The following is a 15,962-nucleotide window of genomic DNA, read 5'->3' on the forward strand; positions in this document are numbered from 1 at the left end:
TCTACTCCTCTTGAACAACCGCCACCAAACCTGTATCTGGCTCCCTGTATCAACACCAAACGTCTTATCCTCTCTTCCTTTTCTTCACTCTCGACTTTTTACCCTCCTCTCCTTGCGTTGCATGCCGTCTGAATCGTCTTTCTCCAACTAAGGCGCGCAGCGCTCGGTCCGCCTTGCAAACGAAATCCTGAACATAAAATCCGCCTCGTTGCCCTCATCCTCAGCTATCTCCCTACACCTGAGACGAATTACTATACACCTGCGATCAAAATGAAGAACGGAAAAGGTTCTCGTGGTCGCGCTGGTGGTTCGGACCGTGGGGGGATTCGCAAGCGGGGTGCGGCCACCAAGGTCGATCGAGATGGAGATCTTTCGATGGATGCAGGATCTGCTCGGAACCGTGGCAAGAAGGCGCGCACGGAAACCGGCCGTGCTGGTGCGCCAGGAGGAGGAGGACGGCCCAGGGCCCTCGATGCGATTCAGAAAGCGATCACCAGCAACTCGGACTCCCAGGCCAACATTCGACAAGGCGGCCGCGGGGCTAGCTTGGAACAGGTCATAGTCCGTGGATGGAAACAGAGCAAGGCGGCGTCAAACCGCGACGGTGGTCTCGAGAGCCTTCTCACTTTCCTCGAAAAGAAACTCAACTCCCCCGACTCGAAATCTGGACAACGCGCAAGGATAACCAAGGTATGTGCAACACCAGAACTGGCGATCTTACCGACATGAATTCGCAACGTCGTTTCCTCTCCGGTCTATTCTCGTTTTTTTTCAGGAAATGGTACTCCAGGACGACGATCGGCATTTTTATCTTCGGGCTTCTTGTTAATTTGCGCTTGTTGCTTCCCCCAAGTGACCTGCGCCCCACCGAGATCTCTTACGCCATACTAACGTTCACTAGTCGCGAGTTGAAGGCGACGCCCTTGTAGCGTCTATCCGACCGGAGCTGTTGGAAAGGATGCTTCAGCTCGATGGTTTTAGCTTTGCAGGCGCGCCGCTTACGATCGAGAAGCGCGATGAAAACGGGATGACGGACCAGCCTCTGCTGTCTGAGATCTCGCAATCCGGTGGTAACCCTTCCACTGCCGACACCAAATCCAAAATGACCGCCATCCTGGCCAAACGCTACTATCAGGAACCGAAACTACTCGACCTCTCGAAGTTGGGTGGTGACCCGGATCTCCTGGCGATGGGAATCTTCAACAGCACTTCGACCGAATCGAAGTTTTTCCCGGCTCTGATGAAAGTGTGGGAGATGAATTTCGACAACTCGTCGGCGCGGCGAGAGGCCGTCCAAAGTGTCAGTCTGGCTGACAATCAACTTGCCAACATCACCGTCGTTACCACTCTCGCCCAGTCGATCCCGGACCTGAAGAATCTCGATCTTTCTAACAACAACTTCAAGGACGCGCAGTCTCTTATCGGATGGCGGTGGAAGTTTCGCAACCTGGAATTCCTCGATCTCACGGGGAATCCTTTCAGCGCCGACCCGTCATTCAAGGACACTATGCTGAAGTGGTACCCGAAATTGCGCGTGCTCAACAACTTGGAGGTCCGAACAGCGGAGGAAGTGGCCGCGCAGAAGAAGACTCCAATTCCCGTCCAACCGCCTCATTTCGTGGACGAGTCTCAGATTGCAGAGAACTTTGTCAAGGCTTTCTTTGCGGGCTATGACAACAACCGCAGTGAAATCATCAGCAGTGTTTACGACAACCGATCTACCTTTTCTCTCAACGTCAACACCTCGGCCCCACGGGCCCAGCAAACCGAAACTGCCGGCTGGGATGCCTATATCAAGAAGAGCCGAAATCTCCTCAAGATCAGCCATCTCCCAGCTCGCATGTCACGTGCTTATACGGGAGCCGACAAGATCCGCGAACTCTGGGACAGTCTGCCCCAAACCCGACACCCCGACATCGCCACACACCCGGAACAATGGCTTATCGAATGCTCGCCGATCCCCGGCCTTCCGGATTCTTCTGGACAGAGTCCGTTCGGCGTGGGAGGTTTCCTGATCATGGTCCACGGAAAGTTTGATGAAATGAACACCGGCAAGGTGGAGACTCGGAGCTTCGACAGAACCTTTATTCTTGGACCCGGTGGAGGAATGGGAGGAATCAGGGTCATCAGTGACGTTCTTTGTCTGCGAGCATACGGTGGACACGAGGCATGGGTGCCAGAAGGCCTACCGGTCCCTCAGCCTGCTCCGCCAGTTCAGCCCACGGCTCCCCCGGCTGTACCAGAAGGCTATGGTGTGCCAGCTCCCACGAAGACGGAGGCTCAAGTGCAGCAGGAACAGCTGGTCATGGGAATGAGTGCCAAAACAAGGATGACTTTGCAGTACTCGGAAATGGCGCTATCAGGAAATGGCTGGAACATGGAAGCTGCTCTGAAGAATTTCGAGGATCTCAAGGTGAGCACTGCATCCTGGATATTGGAGTATCAATTTTCTAACAGCTTTATTTGCAGACTCAGGGACAATTGCCGCCCGATGCTTTCCTTCCGGGAACTGCCTAGGCTTTTTTTTATTTTCTTTGATCCAAGCATGATACAAACAATAGGTTGAAGTTTCTCGGATGATATCTCGGGAATTTATCTAAAAAAGAGAAGGAAAACCGGAAAGAAAAAAAAGAAGAAGAATTTACTTTGTAATAAATACCATATGTTTTCTTGCATGGCTTAGGCGAATGGCTATTGGGAGGTTTATCTTTGCTTGTTTTCTTTACTGTATCTCATCAGAGACCACGATGATTATGTCCATATAGAGGGAGACGGAATAGCTCCGAGGAAAAGACAAAACACAATAGATGCCGCTGAAATGTCACCTCGACTCCGTTGTTTACTGTAAAGTGTAGAGTGTCGACATAGGGCCTACACAGATATACTCCTTAAGGCGGGCGGCAGCGGCTTGGCGAGCGCTAAAGTGAACAGCAATGCGGCGCCTGCGCTTCTCCGACCATCAACATTCCGCCCACTTCGACTTCGTCCGCTCTATCCACCTTTTCGCGCGATTGATCTGTCCCTGGTGATTGATCTTAAGCTGGGGTAGGTCCGTGGATGCTCTGTTCTTCAACTCGCAGCATGATTAATGCGTTTCCGTTGAAGAGCTAATGGAATGTCCACCACTACTTCACCCCCCGGACATTCGCCCTCCAACGGAGCGGCCGACCTCGATCCCCTGGATGCAGGTGAGAGAAGGCACCCGGAACCCCCTGATGCTGACTTGGCTGCTAATTCCTGTATACAAACCTAGCCGACTACGACCCAATCGACCACTTGAACTCGATCTTTTCTCACCCCTCCACGCTGTCATCGGTGTCCCAGGTCTCCGACTCGCTACAAAGCTACGAAGATGAGCTCGACAACGACATCGGCACGCTGGTCGAGGACCAGGTCATCTCCAATGCCGAGAGCGTCGAGCGCATCCAGGCCGCCAAAGCGGATCTCACCGAGCTGTTCAAGAAGATCGACGACGTGCGCGACCGCGCCTCGAGGACGGAGCTGGCCATTACGGAGATGACGGCGGATATCAAGCAGCTGGACAATGCGAAGAAGAACCTCACGCAGTCGATGACCGCGCTCAAGAGATTGCAGATGCTGACGACGGCCTACGACCAGCTTCGCGTGCTGGGCAAGACGAGGCAGTACCGCGACTGCGCCCAGTTGCTGCAGGCAGTCATTCAGCTGATGGCGCACTTCAAGTCGTACCGGTCGATCGATCAGATCGCGCTCCTCAGTCGGAATGTGGCGGATATTCAGCGGGAACTGCTGGAGCAGATCTGTGAGGATTTCGAGCTGGCGTTTGCCAAGGGGGAGGTGGGACAGAGGAGAACCACCCTCGCCGAGGGCTGCCTGGTCATGGATGCGCTGGGCGACCATGCGAAGTCCAGGCTGGTCACTTGGTACTGTAACTTCCAGCTCCGTGAATACCGGCAGGTTTTCCGGAACAACGAGGAAGCCGGCTCGTTGGACAACATATCCCGGAGGTATTCGTGGTTCAGGCGTATCTTAAAGATCTATGATGAGGAGTACGCGCCCATCTTCCCGACATCCTGGCGTGTCAACGAGATACTATCGAATATTTTCTGCGAGGGAACCCGGGAGGATTTCAAGGGGATTCTCTCCCGGTCGGTGCGAAACGGACAGGCGATCGATGTGAACCTCCTGCTGTCTTGCTTGCAGGAGACTCTCGATTTTGAGCACTCGCTCGAAAAAAGGTTTGTCAGCTCGTCGCGGCCCTCCACAGATACGTTTGCCTCGACGGAGACTTCGCTGTTCAGCCAAGCCATTTCGGAAGCGTTTGAGCCCTACCTGAGTGTGTGGGTTGAAGCGCAGGACAAACAGCTTGCGGCGTTCATACCGAAGTATCGGCAGCAGCCTCTGCGGCCCCCAGACGAGGAGTTCGACTCCAATATTGTCATCTCGTCTTCGACGGAACTTTTCACATTCTACCGGCACTCACTGCAGCAATGCGCGAAACTTTCGACTGGGGGCAGCCTTGCCGATCTCGCGAAAGTCTTTGCGAAATACCTGGACCAATACGCCCAGCAGGTGCTTCTCTACTACATTAGCGAGCGACCAACCGGCCACACTCCGTCAAATGTCCCCTCTCTGGAGGACCTGATCTCGGTTCTCAACACTGCGGATTATTGCTACACGACTTGCAACCAACTGGAGGAGAAGATCAAAGGCCGGCTTGATAAGAACCTGAAACAAACGGTGGACCTCCAAAGCCAGGCTGACTCGTTCATGGGGATCGCATCAGCCGCTGTTCGAGGACTTGTGCGACAGGTCGAGGTCGATCTGGAGCCCTGCTGGCGGGAGATGCGCAACACTCCTTGGAATCGGTTGGAGGCCGTCAGTGATCAGAGTTCCTACGTTGGCGAGCTCCTGTCCAAGACGCAAACCCGGTCGTCGGATATCTTGCAGCACCTGCATAAGCAGCAGTATGCCAGGGCGTTCGCAGATCATGTCGTGGAGTTGATATCCAATTTGTTCATCACAACCGTATCCCAATGCAAGCCCATCTCCGAGACAGGAGCCGAGCAGGTAACCACTTCCCTTCAACGAAATCCCTACCATCTTTCTTTGCTAACAACCCTCCCCAGATGCTTCTGGACGCATATACCCTCAAAACCGGCCTCTCCTCGCTCCTCCCCACCCCGGCTCCCGCCGGCTTCGTCAAGCGCGTCAACAACAGCTTCGCCAAGATCGAGACGCTCCTCAAGACCGTCCAAGTCAACCCATCTCCGCCCGAGGCTCTCGTGCAGGCCTACCTCATCCACATCGCAGACCGCAACAACGCCAACTTCCGCAAGATCCTCGACCTCAAGGGCATCCGCAGCCGCCAGGAGCAGAACCACCTCGTCGAGCTCTTCCAGGTCCACCGCGCCTCCGACCGCCACGCCCCCAACCTCCAGCAAAACAACCCCGTCCTCGCCGCCCTCCAGACCTCCAACGCCCCTACCTCCAGCTCCGTCTCGCAGGGCCTCGGCCTCGGTAACCTCAGCACCTCCGCCGCCGCCTCCATCGGCGCCTCGAACCTCCCCACGCGCTTCGACCCCTCCATGCTCGGCTCCGCCCTCATCTCCGCGGCGAAAGACGGCGTTGACCGCTTCGGCACCCCCATCGGTAACGCCACCAGCTCTGCCGCCGGCGTCGTCGGCTCCGGGTCCGCGGCCATCGCCAACTCCGCCTCGGCCTCCTCGTCCACGACCCCGGGTCCCACGGGCCAGGGTCCGAACCAGACGGGAGAAAGTAGCGGCCCTTCAACCTCGGGGAATCTGAACGAGAACCTGAAGAATATCGGCAAGTTCTTCCGTCGCGATCTGGGTGGTTTTGGGGGTCGGTTTGGTCGCAGCGGTGATGATGGTTGATCCGAGGATTGATTTACTGGCATGGCTTTTTCCTTCCTGCGTGGAAGTTACACATTCACCTACCTACCTACCGACCTGCTTACTACTTACTTCTATTCTACATGTTAGCGTTTGGAAAGCACAGTATATAAACGTGAGTGAGTGTATGTATGTAATTATATGAACTGTTCGTTTTTCTAGAGGCATGGACACAGGCATAGCTGATTTTATCAATTTGCATTTACTCATTGCATGTTTCGTGACTGGGACTTTTTCAGGTCGAATTCAACAAAAATAGTGAATAGTAGAAGATAGTTAGCCAGTAGCTACAGTCGAGAGACCTTACATAGTTTAACTACCTAAAGCTAAATAGAAAGTTTCTATGTCAACCCTTCAAAACCAAAGAATAAATAGAGCTTCTAGATTGACATCTTCTTCATCTTCAAGAAACAAATACAACCAAACCAAGAGAACCGAAGAAGAGAAAGAAAGACACCCTCACTCATCCCCATCCCCATCCTCATCCCTCTCCGTATCCCCACCCCCATCCCCCTCCCCCTCAAGATCATCAAGATCATCAACCCCCACCGTATCAACCGGAATCCCCTCCCCGCCCTCAACCAACAACCTCAAGGACAAAAAATCACACAACGAATCAAACCGCCCAAACGAGTACCCCCTCGGCGCATCCTCGCGATCAAACTCCTCGATCTGGACGTCCACCAGACCCTGCAGGTCCGGACGCAGGGCACGCAGGAGCAGCAATGCCGCGCAGTACGCCGTCACGGTGCAATGTAGCCGGTTCGTCAGGTGCACGGCGTCGCGGAACGCGGCGATGAAGTCGCGTGCGGACGCGAACTGCTCCCGGTCCAGGAAGATGCAGTTTAGGTAGGTGATTTCGCAGCGGAGGGCTTGGAGGCCGGGCGTTTGGTCGAGCGCGACGCGTCGGATGATGGTGTACATGGTGTCGGCGAAGAGGGGCGCGGAGGTGGTTGTGGAGGTGGGGGTTTGGGGCTGGGGCTGGGGGTTGGTGGTGTTGGTGTGGATGATGGTGAAGCGGATGACGCGGGAGAGGAATCTGGGTTCGAGCTGGCGGACGAGCCAGTTTTTGACGAGGAGGGAGGTGCGTCGCCAGAGGGGGTAGGAGGGGTCTGAAGGGGGTGGGTGTGCGATGGAGGGCTGGATGAGCTGGGGGATGTCGGCGCTTTCGAGCGCGGTTTCGATCAGGAAGGACCAGGTGTCGTAGTTGGAGAGGCCGAGGAGGCGATCGGGGACGTCGGTTAGATGTGGAAGATCTTGGGGAAGCTTTCGGTTGTCGTTGTAGAGCTGCGTTGCTGTTGGTGGATCAGCTTGGGTAGGGACATCGCTCTCGACGGGGGAAGTTAGAGAGGGCATGATTCTCTTGTCTGGTGGTCTTGAAATGGTCAATGAGGCTGGTCAACAAGATGAGGGGGGATGAGAACGACGAGTAGGATGTACAGGGTGAGCAGGATGAGCAGGATGAGCAGGATGAGCAGGATGAGCAGGATGAGCAGGATGAGCAGGATGAGCAGGATGAGCAGGAGATAAGGGCCTGCTGGGCATATTAGATTCATGGTATCAAACGCCTGGGCGGAAGTGAATTTCGTTTGCAAGTCCAAACCGTGGATGGGAAAGTTCCGCTGGAATAAAATCCAATGAGATCAGAGTAGGACAAACGGATGAACAAGAAGAAAGCTTCATTTAATAAAAACATAATGCATTTATCAAACATGAGATGGCCCAGGAACTAAAGAAAAAGAAAACAACCAGGGACTTTTGGAACTTAATCATCCAAGTCCCCCCAACGTCTCCAGCTTGATTCATAAAATAATAGCAAAGCGAGACTAAGAGTGAGAGGGAAAAAAATAACCGTAGGCGGGGAAGGGGAGACAATGTAGGCATCAATAAGGTAAGGAAAAGAAGAAGAAAAAACCACAATTCATATCCCGTGTTTTGCATCCCCGATCATTCCAAGAAACTTTTTTCACATACGCATTATTTACTGCTGCTGCCTCCAGCGGGGAACCCACTTCTGGGGGGCGCCCTTGGACTCCTCCGGCTTGTCGGAGCTGGCGGCGGGAGTTTGCGTTCGGGAGGGCGGCTGAGACGATCCGGAGTCGCGCGAAGGACGCGACCAGCGTTCGGCGGAGGCGCCGTTCGACGGGGGAGCGGCGGGAGCGGCGGTGGAGCTGCCGCGGAGGTGAGGCGGCACGTAGCCTCCCTTGCGGGCAGCGGGAGCGGCGTCGGGAGCGGCGGGAGCAGGGGCCTCTTCCTTGGGAGCCTCGGCGGCACCCGACGTCTCCTTGGCGGCCAAACGCTCTCTCCAGCTGGGTCCGCCTCCAGTGCGAGACGCAAGATTCAGGCGAGGAGCAGTGCGTTCGGTGGGGGGCTCGGGGGCGGCGCCAGAGCCAGGCTTCTTCGAGGAAATACGGGCTTCGGCCTCTTCTTCGCGCTGCTTCTGTCGGGCAGCAATCTCATCCAATTTCCTATAAGGGGGGGGGGGAATGTTAGCAAAAGTTCCTAAAGCATAATCGCATGCAGGAACCAAGGGGAATGGATGGCACTGACTTTCTCTCTTCCTCACGCTTGGCCTTCTCCTCGATCAGGACACGGCGACGCTCTTCGTCTCTGGCGGCGCGCTCCTCCTCCTCGCGCTTGACGCGCTCCTCTTCCTCCTTCTGGCGGCGCTCGGCCTCCTCCCGCTCGGCCTTCTCGCGACGGCGGCGGTCCTGGACCTCCTTGACACGCTGCTTCTTCTTGGCCTCGAACTCTCGCTCGGCGGCCTTGCGGCGCTTCTCGAATTCTTCGTGGCGCTTCTCGGAAACCTCCTTGCGGAAGCTGGTGAACTGAGGTACCAGGCGGCTGAGACGGTGCTTCAGCGCGACGGCCTCCTTGTGCGTGTTCTCGGCGTCCTTGAGGGCCGACGCCTTGTTGGCCTCGTACAGCTCAAGGTCGAGCTTCTTCTGCTCCTCGTAATCCTCGGGGATGTGCTTCAACTCCTCGCGACGGAAGGCACGCTCCAAGTGGTCAATGCGCTTGGCGGTGGTGCGGACGCGGTCGTTCAGCTCGTTCTTCTCCTTCTCAAGCTGGGCCAGCTTGATGGCACGGATGCGGTTGGAGTCCATGTCCTCGAGGTCAAGCTCGCTGAGGTCAATGCCCTTGACGCCGCTCTTGAGTTCCTCCAGCTGCTTCTTCAGCTCCTGCTGGCGAATGCGGTCCTGCTCATCCTTGATACGCTTCTTCTCGCGCTCACGGAGCTCGTCCGCCAGGCGCTGGCGCTCGGCCTCCTGCAGCTGCTGGGTGCGGATGCGCTTGCGGGCCTCCTCCTCGCGCTGCTTGCGCTGCAGAGCGTCGGTGGCGGCCTCCTTCTTCTTCTCGATGACGGCGCGACGGGCCAGAGTATCCTCGTGCTCCTTGGCGGCACCGGCCAGGGCGCGGGCCTGGGCGGCTTGCTTGGCCTGGAGACGGGACTCGTTGTAGGAGGGATCGACGTACATGCACGAGACGTGCAGGGTCTTGGCCAGGCGGGTGAGCTGCAGGCGGGCGATTTCAGCCGGGGTGTTCTGCAGGCGCTGGACGGTGCCGATCTCGCTCTCCGCGGAACCGGCGGCGCTGCCGGAGTGCAGGGCCTTGGCGGAGGAGAAGACGTCGGTGTCGAAGGTCAGGACGCCGGCGATGTGGTCGACGCGGATGGCCAGGTCGCCCTTCTTGCAACCGTTCATGATGAACTTCTCGATCATGGCGGGGGTGATCTGGAAGGGGTCGGGGAACTGGGCGAGTTCGTAGACGAACTTGAGCTCGACCGACTCGTAGACCTGAGACAGCTGCTGGAACAGACGGGTGAGGATGACCTGCTGCAGAGGTCCAACGTACTTCTCCATCTCGGGGTCCGCACCGATCTGCTTCAGGATGGGGGTGATCTTCTTGCAGATGGACAGAGGGTGGAAGTCGACCTCCAGGATGTTGTACAGGTCGCGGATCTCGGGGCGGGCACGCTTCAGCATGCCCTTGTTCATGGCGTCCTTGAACAGAACGGCACGGGTAGGGGACTGGGCCATGCCGAGCAGGTTGGTGAGACGGGTGTTCTTGTTCTTGCGAACCTCGTCGACATCCACCAGGGCGCCGCGGGAGCGAGAAGTGCTGATGACGGGGATGGCGAGGGCGGACAGCAGCACGAAGGAGGCGGCCTTGGTCATGTCGGCATCCGACACGGAGGGGTTCTCCTTCTTGGTGCCCTGGCCAGCGGCGAGAGTGGCGGCAGACTGGCGCAGCAGGTTGTAGTAGCGGCTCCAGGCGGCGGCGTGGAAGAGGTAGTTCTCGCTGACCAGGAAGATGCGAGCCAGCTTCTCGTAGTAGTTGGCCATCATGACGTTCTTGGCAGGGCGCTTGCTGAGGCTCAGCAGGGTGTGAATGTCCTCAATGCTGCGGAAAGCCTCCTGCCAGAGCTCCAGCTCGACGGCAACGTTCAGCTGCTGGAAGCGAGTGTCGAGGTGACGCTGCAGGGTGTCGGGGTCGCTCAGGTTGATCGCGTGCATCTGAGCCGAGTACTTGGCGGCGTTCTGGACGTGGTTGCGCAGCAGCTCGCAGAGACGGCGGAACTCGGTCTTGCGGGTGTACTTCAGGCAGAACTGGAAGGCCTGCAGAGCGGTGGTCTGGTACATAACCTCGAGGCGGGCGTTGTTCTTCAGGATCTCGAGAACGGTGCGGTAGGTCTCCCACAGGAACTTCAACCAGGGAGTCACGACGGCACGGTCGGTACGGTCCCGAGACTGTTCACCGGACACGGTGGCCAGGAGAATGGTCTCGGGGGTCTCGATGGCTTCCAGATCCTCGACATTGGAAGAAGGGGCGGCGGATTCCAAAGAAGACTGGATCTCGTCGGCCTTGGTCTGGGCCTCGGTGACCTTCTTTTCGGCCAGCTCGATGAACTTCTTCAGAACGACCTATAGTCAAGCAAACGGGGGGATGTATCAGCCGGCTGTTCACCTCTCCAATCTTGAATCGCTGTCGGACTTTACCTCGATGGTTCCCACGTTGGTGTTCTGGGCGATGTTCTTGTACTGGTACAATCCATCCTTGGCGGCTTTTCCTTTGCGCAGGTCGACACACAGCTCGACGAAAAGGAGCATCACCGGCTCGAGCGAGGAGATGGGACTGCTGCGCGTCCGCTTGGAGGTGACATGTTCGTGCAGGACATTAAGGGCGGCAGGGGACTGGCCCACGGCGATAAGTTCCTGAGCCCGCTACGGGTTTGAAAATCTCGTGTTAGCGACCCGGCCAGTATTTTCTCTTTATCTCGCTCGGTCCAGGATCCTCCACGATTCCATCCCAAAGATCGAGTTCGCATGAACGGGAGACGGCGACAGGAAGGGACCGACTCACCTTCAGGACATTCTCCGGTTTGATATGGGGTGGAGGCGGCATGGTGGGCGAGGGGAGAACAGGTCTCGTCTAGGATAAGCGATTCAAGAGAGTCGAGACAAGCCAACGCAGGGCGGGAAGTTGGCACAACGACGTGGGCGGGCAGCAAAGGTCGAAGGCGATGAGGAGCCTGGGGAATTGAATAAGACGCTGCCACGCGACGGTCGGTTGAATGGCCCAGATGGGGGAGGATCTTTGGGGCAGGCAAGCAGCGGGCGTTGTGCGAGAATCTCGAAAAAAAACAGGCCCGACGGGCGTTCCCACTTCGGGTTAAGCGACGGGGGTCACGTGGGGTTTGCAGCCTCCGCGATTTGACGTGGATGACAAGGATTCATCGCTGTATGCAGTTGCCTCGATGGAATTTTCCGTCATCAATCTAATTCTTGACCCTTGATTCTACAGGGAATGCCTGTGATTGTACGCCGGACGGTGCTGTTCTCGCCGTCCAGACGGACCACCTGCCCCGGCGGTCACGTGCCCACTGACTCAGCACATTCTGCCGGGCGGAGACCAAACGGGCCATCCGGTATTGACGGCGGGCGTGACAATACGCGTGACAGTACGCGTACGAGGCAGGGGCACGTGAGAGGCATCGCGAGGTGCCAAAGCCCAAGCCAACAGGAGTCCAGGAGACCGTGTCTACTGCGCAGTTCCATTGCGAGTGAACCCTGAGCAGTTATTCCAGTGTTCTTCCTACGGATACCTACGACTACCACCTAAATAAAATTCTCATACTCCTGCTCCATCCACTCGGTTCGTCAGGAGAACGAAGATCCGGCTAAAAAGGGGACGGAAGTAATCGCCCACAGACCACCGGCACTAACGAACTCCCTCCGACTCTCCCTCCGACCAGCTCAAGTCTCTCTCTTCTCTCCTCTTGTCCTTGTCGTTCTTAGCCTTCCTCCGCCCTCCCTGACCGTCCGTCGCTCTCTTTCTCTTCGTCTTTTTGGGGTCTTTTTCCCTTCTTCATTTTTCCCTCCTTCCGTGTTTCTCTCCCTCTGGCTGATCAACCATTCGTTCGCTCTCTCTCTCCATATTTTTGTTGATCCCCCATTTTACTCAGACAAAAAAAAAGGAGATTCGGGATATTGATTATTATTACTATTTATTTTTTTTATTGTTCTCTCTCTCTCATTTTTGTTCCACAACACGCTCACTCTCTGACGAACCGTCTCTCCCCTCCTCTCCTCCTTTTCCCCGTCGCGCCCGCCTTTCCCGACCTTCAGCACTTCCCCTTACCTGCCGGCTCCAGCGCGCGACTGGGAGCTTCCTTGGGATTGTCTTTTCCTCAACCCACCCTCATCGACTTCCCCTCGTCGCATAATTCCTACTCTAAATTAATTAATTCGTTTTAATTAATTCTCCCCCGTCAACCCCGTTCTTTTCTCTAACCGACCACTTCGATCTCACCCCGTCCACCACGCAAAATTCAACCATGCCTGCCTACGAGCTCCGATCGGGGGGAGACGTGAAGAACAAGAAGCAGAGTGTCGCCGACCTCAAATACCGACGATTGACCGAGCTCAATGCTCGCCTGAAGGAGGATTTGGACCGTCCCCGGGTGAAGGTGTCGGATGCCGCAGGATCGTACGTTGGGCCACTCATCATCATCAATGCCTTCAACCTCGTTCCGCCTGTCCCCGTGTAACTAACCAGCTCGTTTCTCGTCTCGCAGTTTGATCGATTACTGCAACAACACTCGCGACTTTATGGTGCCGTCCGTATGGGGTCCGGTATGCGATTTTCCCACCTCCAGGAGCACCAGGAGAATGAATTCCCGAGGGCCGATCGCTAACCACGGAGGCAGATTACCAAGCACGACGACCCTTACGCTCCTCCGCAGCAGAAGGGTTGCTGCACGGTCATGTAACGGATTCATGACATTTCGACGTCTCTTTTGAAATCGGACAAGACTGTGTCGGGTCGCAGCTCTTGCCGATATTTGCCGCATATTATATCCTCATCGCCATGACCTTTTTTCACCTTCTACTACCCTAATTTATTTGTGATATTCTACCTTTTTTACTTTCTTCTCTTCTTGACTTTTTACTTCGCCAGCTTTTTTGGGATACCTCTATCCTAACTTTTCTTCTATTTATTGTACCGCATAGGGCGGCAGATTCTTTCGAAGATGGAGTGAGAACGGCCAGGTTTCCAGGAGTCGGAAAGGCTGTATAACGGGCCCCCGAAGGAGCGCGCTGGACTTGCATTAACTTCGGATGCTGACAGGTGGAAGACCTCTTTTCTGGAATTGTTTGTTGATGACCTTATTCTCTTGATCTTTTCTCTCGCATTTTCCCCTCGTGTGTCTGTTGAAAATCCCTTATCTATCCGACCTCGAAAATTTGTGTCGTATTTCTCTACTTCTCTCTTCGATTTCTTTTTTGATTTCCTTTGCAATTTCTTTATTCTCGAGATTTCCTTTGTTGAGCAGTGAATTATGGACGGGTTTCGTGGGATCTAACTATCAACCACCTAAACAAAAAGCAAACCAAAGAAAAAAAGAACAGAACCTTTTTAAAGTCCTTCAGGGTGTCCATTTTCTAGCGTTTCTACCTCGGTATTTGACGGTCATCTATTCGATAGACTTGGATACAGTCATTGACGCGACGTAAGCACGAGAGTATGTCCCCATCCCACCTCAGGCCGGAGAATTAAGACGATCATGTAAGGTGAAGAGTGCAGGTGGCAGATGGAATGTATGCACGATGGGCAATGCAGTGCATTGACCAATGTCAACATATGTACGGTCGGGTGCATTCATTGTATACCACATAGGAAGAGAATCACCATAAGATGAATAATCATCAACAGAGCCGATGCGACCATCCGTGCATTCCCTTCCCTTCGCATCCCGTCCAGTCCAGTCCAGCCGTGCCGCTGACATCATCCGATTTCAAGCCTCATTTCTTTCTTTTCTTTCTCTTCATTCAGTCCCACGCAATTCTTTCCCACCCTCTTCTCTCTGGCCTCGCTTTCTTCCTCCTAAATATCAACCATTGATAAATAAACCCGGACCAGAGACAGGGACAGGACAGGACAGGAAAGATGTCCGAGCAACAACCGCCCCCAACCACCACTGCCGCAACCCCTCCTCCTTCGGCCTCCGCCGTGGCCACTGGCGCCGCCGAGGCGTCTCGCCCTGCAAAGCCTCGCGTCGCCATCCAGTACTGCACTCAGTGTAAGTGGATGTTGAGGGCTGCTTATGTAGGTTTTTTTCTTTCCCTTTTTTCCCCTCCCCTTTTATATCTAAATATATATGTATTGTGGTTAAGGTAGGTTTTTGTGTATATCTATCTATCTATTAGATTTATGGATATATACCTAGATATATGTAGAACACACCCATACCACATCACACCACACCGCATAATATCAGCAACCTAACCAAAGCTAACAAACCCCGAAAAAAAAAGTTCGCCCAAGAACTCCTCTCCACCTTCTCCACCGACCTGCAAGAAGTCTCCCTGATCCCTACCACGGGCGGCATCTTCACCGTGACGATATACCACTCCGCGGGGCCTGCGACCTCGACGTCGACGTCTGCGCAGGAAGCGCAGATCGCGACGCAGCTGTGGGATCGGAAGACGGATGGCGGGTTTCCTGGTTTGTCTCCCTTTCTTTTATCTCTCTTGATTGATTGAGGGTGATGGAGATGAGCTAATGATTGATAGAGGTGAAAGTTCTGAAATCCCGGGTTAGGAATGTGGTTGATCCCGGGAGGAGTCTGGGGCATACGGATCGGGCGTTGAAGGGGCAGGGACAGGCTCAGGTACAGGGACAGGGCAATGGTGCACCGAGTGATGCGCAGGGACAGAGTCAGACCCAGCCTCAGACACAGTCTTCAGGTCAAGAATGTGAGGATTGTCGGTAATCGAGTCCTACTATCCACTCATACTCATACTCAATCTAGGATAGATCTCATTCAGTTTGATATCAATAACTTCACTATCGATACCAATAATCAATATATATTCAGCCATGTCCATTTGATAGCCATGCTAACATATAAGAAAAGAAAAAAAAAGTGAAGTAAAAAGAAATATGATCAAAATGCAAGGAATGAAAATGAACCAGGGATAAAAGTATATAGGTAACCCAATCGGCAAGACAAAATCAACAGAGAAAGAAAGTTCAGGTCCACATGGACGAACTCTCTCTTCCAACTCAGAACGCCTAACACGCACGCCCCGGACTCTAAATTTACCCCCCAACCCAGAGCCAGTCCCTATTGCGAACGGCAAAAAAGAACCAAGACATGAACCGTATTTAAATGATGCGCCAACTCCATGTTGTTGTTGCAATTCGTCGAAAAAAGTTTCAAAAATCATCGGAGATCGTCGGCCATCCGGTCGGTGATCGACTAACCCGGTCGAACCGATGTGGACCGTTCGGACTCTGAAGCAATGCTGCCTCAGATCCTCGAGCAAGGCCAGTCAAGGCATACTCCCGTCAGTCGTGCCGGATAGCGTCGTCAATATCGTCAGATATTCGTAAATGGAGGAATACCCTGAAGAACTCGGTCCAGGCAACCCTGAAGTGAAAGGACTCGAATTTGCGAAGAGCCTCCATCAGGAACGAGTGCCGATTTTTTTTGTTTTTGTTTTTTGTTTAGTGACCCGGTTACTCATGTAGACCGAGCGTTGTCGTCAAAGTCATGCAATT

At 54.7% G+C, this 15,962-nt stretch overlaps 6 protein-coding genes across 6 annotated transcripts; 4 read left to right on the forward strand and 2 right to left on the reverse strand.

The window, feature by feature from the left end:
• Positions 1-270: 270 nt before the first annotated feature.
• P170DRAFT_416018 (mRNA export factor mexA) lies at positions 271-2,771 on the forward strand (the record flags this gene model as incomplete). Its single annotated transcript, XM_024847097.1, is given in 4 exon segments — positions 271-690; positions 707-824; positions 909-2,413; positions 2,470-2,771. The coding sequence occupies 4 exon segments, from the start codon at positions 271-273 to the stop codon at positions 2,515-2,517; spliced, it is 2,091 nt and encodes a 696-aa protein (XP_024700393.1). The 3' UTR covers positions 2,518-2,771.
• A 203-nt stretch (positions 2,772-2,974) lies between these two features.
• On the forward strand, positions 2,975-6,081 carry P170DRAFT_391648 (putative GARP complex subunit Vps53). Its single transcript, XM_024845945.1, has 3 exons — positions 2,975-3,188; positions 3,254-5,049; positions 5,109-6,081. The coding sequence occupies exons 1-3, from the start codon at positions 3,116-3,118 to the stop codon at positions 5,874-5,876; spliced, it is 2,637 nt and encodes an 878-aa protein (XP_024700394.1). The 5' UTR covers positions 2,975-3,115; the 3' UTR covers positions 5,877-6,081.
• A 272-nt stretch (positions 6,082-6,353) lies between these two features.
• P170DRAFT_513151 (uncharacterized protein) lies at positions 6,354-7,450 on the reverse strand (the record flags this gene model as incomplete). The annotated part of the gene is made up of 2 exons (XM_024855073.1): positions 6,354-7,269; positions 7,335-7,450. 2 exons carry the CDS (start codon positions 7,448-7,450, stop codon positions 6,354-6,356), a joined length of 1,032 nt encoding a protein of 343 aa, XP_024700395.1.
• A 53-nt stretch (positions 7,451-7,503) lies between these two features.
• On the reverse strand, positions 7,504-11,671 carry tif32 (putative eukaryotic translation initiation factor 3 subunit EifCa). Its single transcript, XM_024850030.1, has 4 exons — positions 11,259-11,671; positions 10,895-11,119; positions 8,445-10,819; positions 7,504-8,362 (listed from the first exon to the last, which is right to left on the reverse strand). Exons 1-4 carry the CDS (start codon positions 11,298-11,300, stop codon positions 7,876-7,878), a joined length of 3,129 nt encoding a protein of 1,042 aa, XP_024700396.1. The 5' UTR covers positions 11,301-11,671; the 3' UTR covers positions 7,504-7,875.
• A 1,061-nt stretch (positions 11,672-12,732) lies between these two features.
• P170DRAFT_479624 (guanine nucleotide-binding protein subunit gamma) lies at positions 12,733-13,167 on the forward strand (the record flags this gene model as incomplete). The annotated part of the gene is made up of 3 exons (XM_024853699.1): positions 12,733-12,884; positions 12,973-13,030; positions 13,105-13,167. The coding sequence occupies 3 exons, from the start codon at positions 12,733-12,735 to the stop codon at positions 13,165-13,167; spliced, it is 273 nt and encodes a 90-aa protein (XP_024700397.1).
• Positions 13,168-14,246: 1,079 nt separating this feature from the next.
• Positions 14,247-15,273, forward strand: P170DRAFT_440231 (SelT/SelW/SelH family protein). Its single transcript, XM_024850031.1, has 3 exons — positions 14,247-14,504; positions 14,714-14,903; positions 14,972-15,273. Exons 1-3 carry the CDS (start codon positions 14,346-14,348, stop codon positions 15,169-15,171), a joined length of 549 nt encoding a protein of 182 aa, XP_024700398.1. The 5' UTR covers positions 14,247-14,345; the 3' UTR covers positions 15,172-15,273.
• The last annotated feature ends 689 nt before the right edge of the window (positions 15,274-15,962 follow it).

Source organism: Aspergillus steynii (assembly GCF_002849105.1).
Source record: "Aspergillus steynii IBT 23096 chromosome Unknown P170scaffold_8, whole genome shotgun sequence".
Lineage (NCBI taxonomy): Eukaryota > Fungi > Ascomycota > Eurotiomycetes > Eurotiales > Aspergillaceae > Aspergillus > Aspergillus steynii.